This window comes from Coregonus clupeaformis, unplaced genomic scaffold, assembly GCF_020615455.1.
Source record: "Coregonus clupeaformis isolate EN_2021a unplaced genomic scaffold, ASM2061545v1 scaf2928, whole genome shotgun sequence".
In the NCBI taxonomy this organism is placed as follows: Eukaryota; Metazoa; Chordata; class Actinopteri; order Salmoniformes; family Salmonidae; genus Coregonus; species Coregonus clupeaformis.
The window spans coordinates 1-10398 of record NW_025536382.1 but is presented as its reverse complement, the minus strand read 5'-3'; the positions used below and the strand labels follow the sequence as shown (position 1 = coordinate 10398).

Sequence of the window (10398 nt, the reverse complement as noted above, 5' to 3'; positions counted from 1 at the left end):
CAGTATAGTAAAGACAAGATTAAATTGAGACTAGTCTGATGGGTAAAAATGTGATTACTTGATGAGAGAACAGTGTGTGCAGCCTGAAGCTTTTTTTGCTTGCACTCTGTCCCTATCATGCAGCCCATATGTTTTAGTTTGTAAGACATTCTAAGGTTTCTGTAATTCACAACTAAAGTTGCCAAATAACTTTAAATCTAGCATATAGGACCTGTTTCAAATGATCACTTTTACGCTCAGCGTAGCCACTTCATGGGCTCTGGATTGGGAGAAATATCCTTTCTATTTTATTCACATAAATTCAATTATATTCTTCTTACTATAAAATAATTGCACGGGACTTGAGCTTATCTTGTCTGCTAAATGAACAAGCCTACAACCTATGGCATGGTGCATAGCCAGATAATATACAGTAGGCCAACTCTTCTGTTCTTCTGAAATACATTTTCTTCATATCATCATGTTTCTTTAGTCCTGCCTAAAATAAATCATTGATTTATTGTGATGGTGTATATTAAATCATTTAGACTTCTTAAAATTGTTGATGTTTCAAAGGCATGCATCATAGCCCAGGTGTTTATTTGCATGAATCACTGGACACAACAGGCGATTTTTAGACAGGCTTCTATTTGAGCCATGCTTCTATTTCCTTTATGCACACAGCTTTTGCTAATTTGCATAGTCAATTGTTTAATTCCAGCTTTCACTTCCAGAATTTTAATGAATGTATTTATTTCCTGCACTAATGTGTTATCATTTACAGTGGGGGAAAAAAGTATTCAGTCAGCCACCAATTGTGCAAGTTCTCCCACTTAAAAAGATGAGAGAGGCCTGTAATTTTCATCATAGGTACATGTCAACTATGACAGACAAATTGAGAAAAAAAATAACTTCCTTGACAGAATAAATATTCTCCTCTAACTGCATTTTCGGCAGTTCTTACTTGCGCCACTAGAGGGCAATCGGGCGATTTCTTGGTCTGTACTCCCGAAGCTGTTCACTGTTTTTGTGCTTGCCAGTTAGCGGTTGTCAGCTGTTAGCCAGTTTCTTACTGGCTATAAAATGGTTGATTGCCATAATTTTTTCGAGTCTTTACTGAATTATTTAATGTAACAATTCAAACATTAAACCTTGTAAACAATTCATGGTAATTCATGTTAACCTCGTAAATAATTAATTTAGACCAGGCGTTTATTTGAAACAGGCGTTTATTGACTGAAATGTTTGTCATTGTTAGGATATTAAGAAGGACAGGAGGCTACTTGAGACTCAGCATTTCATATAAGTTTTATGGTATGTTAATTCACGGTCAATTACTGTGAGACCGGCAGTCTATTGCATGACAATAACCAGCTGACAAAATGTCATGACCTCCACTGCCCTAGGTAGAACATCTTAAAATACAACGGCAATCTTAGTGCAACGCTGAGCCTAATCAAGAGATTTTGGCCTTTTGAAAGAAGCAACATTCAGCCAATATCTGAGAGGAAGGTATGTATCTTTATCGAAAGCTTGAGGACTTTCATTTTTTACAACTTACATTTTTCTGATTTATAAAATTGAGCAATGTTAAGTGGGACATCTGTTAAACATTTAATTACATTTGAGTGTACAAACATTTTGCCCTCAGAACAGCCTCAATCTATTGGGTCAGACTCTACAAGGTGTCGAAAGCGTTCCACAGGGATGCTGGCCCATGTTGACTCCAGTGCTTCCCAAAGTTGTGTCAAGTTGGCTGGATGTCCATTGGGTGGTAGACCATTCTTGATACACACGTGAAACTGTTGAGTGAAAAAACCAGCACCGTTGCAGTTCTTGACCAAAATGTATGCTCCTGGCACATACCATACTCCGTTCAAAGGCACTTAAATATTTTGTTTTGCCCATTCACCCTCTGAATGGCACATGTATAAAATCCATGTCTCAGTTGTCTCAAGGCTTAAAAATCCTTCTTTAACCTGTCTCCTCCCCTTCATCTACACTGATTGAAGTGGATTTAACAAGTGACATCAATAAGGGATCATAGCTTTCATCTGGATTCACCTGGTCAGTCTTTCATGGAAAGTGCAGGTATCCTTAATGTTTTGTAAACTCAGTGTATATCTGGAGTTAAACTGTAGCCCTGACAATAATGTATTTATTTTCCCTTAGTACTTCCTGCTCCAGACCAGCTGAATGTTGACTCAGTGGACACCACATCAGCTGCTGTTAGCTGGGGCCAGCCACCAGGATTGGACCAAACCCAACATCATTACCAGATCTCCTACCGCTGTCCAGGGACAGAACCACACATCACTACCACATATTCACACAACATCACTCTCTGTGACCTGAAACCTGCTACTGAATACTCTGTCACTGTCTGCACTATGCTGGAAAATGGAAAGCAAAGTCAACTGGTGTTAACAACCCTCACCACAGGTAAGTACCCTATTTAAGTATTATTTCTGGTTATCAAAATGACTATGTGAATTCCCCAGATCTCGAAATGCAGTTTGGTAGTGAAATCAATAAAAATTGTTTATACAGTGCATTCTGAAAGTATTCCGACCCCTTAACTTTTTCCACATTTTGTTACATTACAGCCTTAATAAAACATTTATAAAATATATTTTGTTTCATCAATCTACACACAGTACCCCATAATGACAAAACAAAAACTGGTTATTAGAATTTGCTGCAAATTTATTACAAATTAAAAAGTATTCAGAGCCTTTGCTATGAGACTTGAACTTGAGCTCAGGTGCATCCTGTTTCGAATGATCCTCCTTGATATGTTTCCACAACTTGATTGGACTTCACCTGTGGTAAATTCAATTGATTGGACATGATTTGGAAAGGAACACACCTGTCTATATAAAAGGTCCCACAGTTGACAGTGCATGTCAGAGCAAAATTGTCCGTAGAGCTCCGAAACAGGATTGTGTCGAGGCACATATCTGGGAAAGGGTACCAAAACATGTCTGCTGCATTGAAGGTCCCCAAGAACACAGTGGCTTCCATCATTCTTAAATGGAAGAAGTTTGGAACCACCAAGATGCTTCCTAGAGTTGGCCACCTGGCCAAAACTGAGCAATCAGGGGAGAAGGGCCTTAGTCAGGTAGTTGACAGAGAACCCGATGGTCACTCTGACAGAGCTCCAGAGTTCCTCTGTGGAGATGGGAGAACCTTCCAGAAAGACCACCATCTCTGCAGCACTCCACCAATCAGGCATTTATGGTAGGGTGGCCAGACGGAAGCCACTCCTCAGTAAAAGGCACATGCAAGCTAGATTATATGGTCTGATGAAACCAAGATTTAACTATTTGACCTGAATACGAATCATCACGTCTGGAGAAAACCTGGCACCATCCCTACGGTGAAGCATGGTGGTGGCAACATCATGCTGTGGGGATGGTTTTCAGCGGCAGGGCCTGGGAGACTAGTCAGGATCAAGGGAGAGATTAACGGAGCAAAGTACAGAAAGATCCTTGATGAAAACCTGCTCCAGAGCGCTCAGGACCTCAGACTGGAGAATAGCAGGAGTGGCTTCGGGAAAAGTCTCTGAATGTCCTTGAGTGGCCCAGCCTGAGCCCGGACTTAAATCCTATCGAACATCTCTGGAGAGGCCTAAAAATAGCTGTGCAGTGACGCTCCCCATCCAACCTGACAGAGCTTGAGAGGATCTAAAAGAATGGGAGAAACTCTCCAAATACAGGTGTGTCAAGCTTGTAGCGTCATACGCAAGAAGACTCAAGGCTGTAATCGCTGCCAAAGGTACTTCAACAAAGTACTGAGTAAAGGGTCTGAATACTTATGTAAATGTGATATTTCCGTTTTTTTATTTTATAAATTTGCAAAAAATTGTAAAAACCTGGTTTTGCTTTGTCATTATGGGGAATTGTGTGTAGATTGACAAGGGGGGGAAAAACAATGTAATTAATTTTAGAATAAGGCTGTAACGTAACAGAATGTGGAAAAAGTCAATGGGTCTGAATACTTTGCGAATGCACTAATATCTGAGTTCATGCTTTCTTCCATTCCTGTGAGTCATTAAGTCAAGGAGTTGATCTGCCTCTGGTTGCTTTAACTTTATCAGTAGTACAGTGTTAAACACTTGTTATTGTGGAGATGATTTACAGTGCCTTGCAAAAGTATTCATCCCCCTTGGCGTTTTTCCTATTTTGTTGCATTACAACCTGTAATTTAAATTGATTTGGATTTCATGTAATGGACATGCACAAAATAGTCCAAACTGGTGAAGTGAAATGAAAAAAATTACGTGCATATGTATTCAACACCTTTGCTATGAAGCCCCTAAATAAGATATTGTGCAACCAATTACCTTCAGAAGTCACATATTTAGTTAAATAAAGTCCACCTGTGTGCAATCTAAGTGTCACGTGATCTGTCACATGATCTCAGTATATATACACCTGTTCTGAAAGGCCCCAGAGTCTGCAACACCACTAAGCAAGGGGCACCACCAAGCAAGCGGCACCATGAAGACCAAGGAGCTCTCCAAACAGGTCAGGGACAAAGTTGTGGAGAAGTACAGATCGGTGTTGGTTTATAAAAAAATATCTGAAACTTTGAACATCCATTATTAAAAAATGGAAAGAATATGGCACCACGACAAACCTGCCAATAGACGGCCGCCCACCAAAACTCACGGACCAGACAAGGAGGGAATTAATCAGAGGCAACAAAGAGACCAACGATAACCCTGAAAGAGCTGCAAAGCTCCACAGCGGAGATTGGAGTATCTGTCCATAGGACCACTTTAAGCTGTACACGCCACAGAGCTGGGCTTTACGGAAGAGTGGCCAGAAAAAAGCCATTGCTTAAAGAAGAAAATAAGCAAACGCATTTGGTGTTCGCCAAAAGGCATGTGGGAGACTCCCCAAACATATGGAAGAAGGTACTCTGGTCAGATGAGACTAAAATTGAGCTTTTTCGCCATCAAGGAAAACGCTATGTCTGGCGCAAACCCAACACCTCTCATCACCCCGAGAACACCATCCCCACAGTGAAACATGGTGGTGGCAGCATCATGCTGTGGGGATGTTTTTCATTGGCAGGGACCGGGAAACTGGTCAGAATTGAAGGAATGATGGATGGTGCTAAAAACAGGGAATTTCTTGAGGGAAACCTGTTTCAATCTTCCAGAGATTTGAGACTGGGACGGAGGTTCACCTTCCAGCAGGACAATGACCCTAAGCATACTGCTAAAGCAACACTTGAGTGGTTTAAAGGGAAACATTTAAATGTCTAAATGTCTTGGAATGGCCTAGTCAAAGCCCAGACCTCAATCCAATTGAGAATCTGTGGTATGACATAAAGATTGCTGTACACCAGCGGAACCCATCCAACTTGAAGGAGATGGAGCAGTTTTGCCTTGAAAAATCCCAGTGGCTAGATGTGCCAAGCTTATAGAGACATACCCCAAGAGACTTGCAGCTGTAATTGCTGCAAAAGGTGTCTCTACAAAGTATTGACTTTGAATAGTTATGCACGCTCAAGTTTTCTGTTTTTTTGTCATTTCTTGTTTGTTTCACAATAAAATGTATTTTGCATCTTCAAAGCGGTAGGCATGTTGTGTAGATCAAATGATACAAACCCGAAAAAAAATCAATAAATTAATTCCAGGTTGTAAGGCAACAAAATAGGAAAAATGCCAAGGGGGGGTGTGAATACTTTCGCAAGCCACTGTATAATCACACCATTCTTTTAATTTATATAAATGAATGAATATAGCATAAACTCTTCATTTTTATTACATTACAAATCTAACCTATGTTGTGTGACTTCTGCCTTAGCTTATTTCTTCCCATATCAAAATGAATTGCAGACTGCAAAGCTGACCTTTTTTGATTTTTCAAGTACTATTCTACTTTCCCTTCTGTAGTTTCTAGAGATTAACAACAGTTTATTTTCCCTCAGTACCTCCTGCTCCGGACCAGCTAACTGTTGACACCACGTCAGGTACTGTTAGCTGGAACCAGCCACCAGGATTGGACCAAACCCAACATCATTACCAGATCTCCTACCAGTGTCCAGGGACAAAACCCCACTACACTACCACATCTTCACACAGCCTCACTCTCTCTGACCTGCAATGTGGTACTCAGTACTCTGTCACTGTCTGCACTGTGCTGGAAAATGGAAAGAAAAGTAAACTGGTGTCAACAACCCTCACCAAAGGTAACGAAGTACCCAACTTAAGTATTATATCTAGTGTCAAAGTTGATTAAACATTAACTAGTTATCAAAATGACTCTAAACTAATCATAATGGATGTGTCAGCATTGGATGTAAAGGTACAGTATCTTCCCTGATGAGAAATATACATTGGGGGAAAAAAGTATTTAGTCAGCCACCAATTGTGCAAGTTCTCCCACTTAAAAAGATGAGAGAGGCCTGTAATTTTCATCATAGGTACACGTCAACTATGACAGACAAAATGAGAAAAACAATTCCAGAAAATCACATTGTAGGATTTTTAATGAATTTATTTGCAAATTATGGTGGAAAATAAGTATTTGGTCAATAACAAAAGTTTCTCAATACTTTGTTATATACCCTTTGTTGGCAATGACACAGGTCAAACGTTTTCTGTAAGTCTTCACAAGGTTTTCACACACTGTTGCTGGTATTTTGGCCCATTCCTCCATGCAGATCTCCTCTAGAGCAGTGATGTTTTGGGGCTGTCGCTGGGCAACACGGACTTTCAACTCCCTCCAAAGATTTTCTATTGGGTTGAGATCTGGAGACTGGCTAGGCCACTCCAGGACCTTGAAATGCTTCTTACGAAGCCACTCCTTCGTTGCCCGGGCGGTGTGTTTGGGATCGTTGTCATGCTGAAAGACCCAGCCACGTTTCATCTTCAATGCCCTTGCTGATGGAAGGAGGTTTTCACTCAAAATCTCACGATACATGGCCCCATTCATTCTTTCCTTTACACGGATCAGTCGTCCTGGTCCCTTTGCAGAAAAACAGCCCCAAAGCATGATGTTTCCACCCCATGCTTCACAGTAGGTATGGTATTCTTTGGATGCAACTCAGCATTCTTTGTCCTCCAAACACGACGAGTTGAGTTTTTACCAAAAAGTTATATTTTGGTTTCATCTGACCATATGACATTCTCCCAATCCTCTTCTGGATCATCCAAATGCACTCTAGCAAACTTCAGACGGGCCTGGACATGTACTGGCTTAAGCAGGGGGACACGTCTGGCACTGCAGGATTTGAGTCCCTGGCGGCGTAGTGTGTTACTGATGGTAGGCTTTGTTACTTTGGTCCCAGCTCTCTGCAGGTCATTCACTAGGTCCCCCCGTGTGGTTCTGGGATTTTTGCTCACCGTTCTTGTGATGATTTTGACCCCACGGGGTGAGATCTTGCGTGGAGACCCAGATCATCAGAGATTATCAGTGGTCTTGTATGTCTTCCATTTCCTAATAATTGCTCCCACAGTTGATTTCTTCAAACCAAGCTGCTTACCTATTGCAGATTCAGTCTTCCCAGCCTGGTGCAGGTCTACAATTTTGTTTCTGGTGTCCTTTGACAGCTCTTTGGTCTTGGCCATAGTGGAGTTTGGAGTGTGACTGTTTGAGGTTGTGGACATGTGTCTTTTATACTGATAACAAGTTCAAACAGGTGCCATTAATACAGGTAACGAGTGGAGGACAGAGGAGCCTCTTAAAGAAGAAGTTACTTTTTCCTCAATTTGTCTGTCATAGTTGACGTGTACCTATGATGAAAATTACAGGCCTCTCTGATCTTTTTAAGTGGGAGAACTTGCACAATTGGTGGCTGACTAAATACTTTTTTCCCCCACTGTATCATGGTGAATTCCGCAGATCTCATAATGCAGTTTGGTGCTGAAATCAATAAACAGTGTTTATAGTATCTGAATTCTTGCTCGCTTCCCATTAGTGTGAGTCAATAAATCAAGTAGTTGATCTGCCTCTGCTTGCTTTAACTTTAACAGTACTAGTGTAAAACATTTCTTATTGTGGAGAGTATTTATAATCACAGCATTCTTTATATTGAAAGAAATTGGAGTGGCGGCGACAATGTAGTAGCACCGTTAATAAATGAATACAGCAGAAACCTCTAATTTGTTACTTTAAAAATCTAACCAATGTTGTGACTTCTATTGTTTTTTTAACATATTTATTTCCGTATCAAAAGGAATTGCAAGCTGTAATCCTCCTGTAATATATTTCTGGAGTTAAACTATAGCCCTGACAATAATCTATTTCCCCTTAGTACCCCCTGCTCCAGACCATCTGAATGTTAACTCAGTAGACACCACATCAGCTACTGTTAGCTGGAGCCAGCCACCAGGATTGGACCAAACCCAACATCATTACCAGATCATCTACTACGGTCCAGGGACAGAACCCCACTACACCACCACATCTTCACACAGCATCACTCTCTCTGACCTGCAAGGTGGTAGTCAGTACTCTGTCATTGTCTGCACTGTGCTGGAAAATGGAAAGCAAAGTCAACTAGTGTCAACAACCCTCACCACAGGTAAGGAAGTACCCTACTAAAGTATTATGTCTGGTGTCAAAGTTTATTTATTTTTAACTAGTTATAAAAATGACTGAACTAATCATAATGGATTTGTCAGCATGGGATGTGAAGGTACATTATCTTTTCTACTTTGACTACTATTGTACTTTTCCTCCTGTTAAAGATGATAGAAATCCTCATCATTTCATGATTTTCAATTTGAGTGTAATTATTTCTCTATAGCCTTTACTTTCTCACTCTGAACGCGATTGGGATGGGTGCGGCTTCTTGACAATGATCGCAATGGCTCCAATGCACAGCGCCCCTGGAGCAATTAGGATTAAGTGCCTTGCTAAAGGGCACTGCAACATATTTTTCACCTTGTCTGCTCCGGTATTCGAACCAGCAACCTTTCGGTTACAGGCCCAACACTGTGTCCTCCGTTAATATTGAGGCTACCTGCCTCTACCTTACCCCCTACCTACAGTGTCCTCCGTTAATATGGAGGCTACCTGTCTCTACCTTACCCCCTATCTACAGTGTCCTCTGTTAATATTGAGGCTACCTGCCTCTACCTTACCCCCTACCTACAGTGTCCTCCGTTAATATGGAGGCTACCTGTCTCTACCTTACCCCCTATCTACAGTGTCCTCCGTTAATATTGAGGCTACCTGCCTCTACTTTACCCCTACCTACAGTGTCCTCCGTTAATATTGAGGCTACCTGCCTCTACCTTACCCCTATCTACAGTGTCCTCTGTTAATATTGAGGCTACCTGCCTCTACCTTACCCCTATCTACAGTGTCCTCTGTTAATATTGAGGCTACCTGCCTCTACCTTACCCCTATCTACAGTGTCCTCTGTTAATATTGAGGCTATCTGCCTCTACCTTACCCCTATCTACAGTGTCCTCTGTTAATATTGAGACTACCTGCCTCTACCTTACCCCTATCTACAGTGTCCACTGTTAATATTGAGACTACCTGCCTCTACCTTACCCCTACCTACAGTGTCCTCTGTTAATATTGAGACTACCTGCCTCTACCTTACCCCTACCTGTAGTTATTGGGACAGTGCAGCATTTCTTCTTATGTCTCTATACTCCAAAAGTTTGGATTTGAAATCATGACTATGAGGTTAAAGTGCAGACAGTCAGCTTTGATTTGATGGTATTTTCATCCATATCAGGTAAACCATTTAGAAATAACATCATGTGTGATAAAGTAGTTAAAAGTTTAGTATTCTCAGAATATCAGGCGCGGGCTGAAAATCGACATCTTCACATTGCATTTTTTTTTAGGGGGCAGGAGAATTAAAAATTATGATTAAAGCGCTTAAAGTATCCTTGTTATTTAAGCGCTTTAATCATAATTTTTACATTGCAAACAGTAAATATCATTTTTCATGCTACGAAAGGTAGCGGATCCAGCCAAATAGGTTCTGTAACGCATCAGTCCAAAATGGAGAGGTGCCGGATCCTGTTACCGCAGGATCCAGCTCAAATAAAGCACTGATGATACAAGTAAAACACATTAACACATTACCAAAGATCTTACTTTAATAATTTGTGATTCAGTACAGTGGTGGGAGAGACCCTCTGGAGTTGCTGCAGTGTGTGTTCTACTGGCTGTGATCATAGGCCTGTGGGTTTCCTGTAAGTGTTTTTTTTTTTTTTTACTAAAACATTTGTAGTCAATGTTGTGACAGTTACACATTTTGATTGACTTTTCCCTTTTACAGATGCCACTGTAGCGCGAGACCAGCTACAGTATAGTCTACATTTCAGGACCACAGAGATAGTCCAGCTACAGAATATTCTAAATACCAGGACAACAGAGAGAGACCAGCTACAGAATATTCTAAATACCAGGACCACTGAGAGAGACCAGTTACAGA

At 41.0% G+C, this 10398-nt stretch overlaps 1 protein-coding gene across 1 annotated transcript; it reads left to right on the top strand.

The window, feature by feature from the left end:
• Positions 1-2231: 2231 nt before the first annotated feature.
• LOC121566195 (fibronectin-like) lies at positions 2232-10348 on the top strand (the record flags this gene model as incomplete). The annotated part of the gene is made up of 5 exons (XM_045219949.1): positions 2232-2421; positions 5923-6183; positions 8251-8520; positions 10079-10156; positions 10243-10348. Coding segments are annotated over exons 1-5 (767 nt in total), but the record flags the coding sequence as incomplete, so codon positions are not given.
• Between the last annotated feature and the right edge of the window lie 50 nt (positions 10349-10398).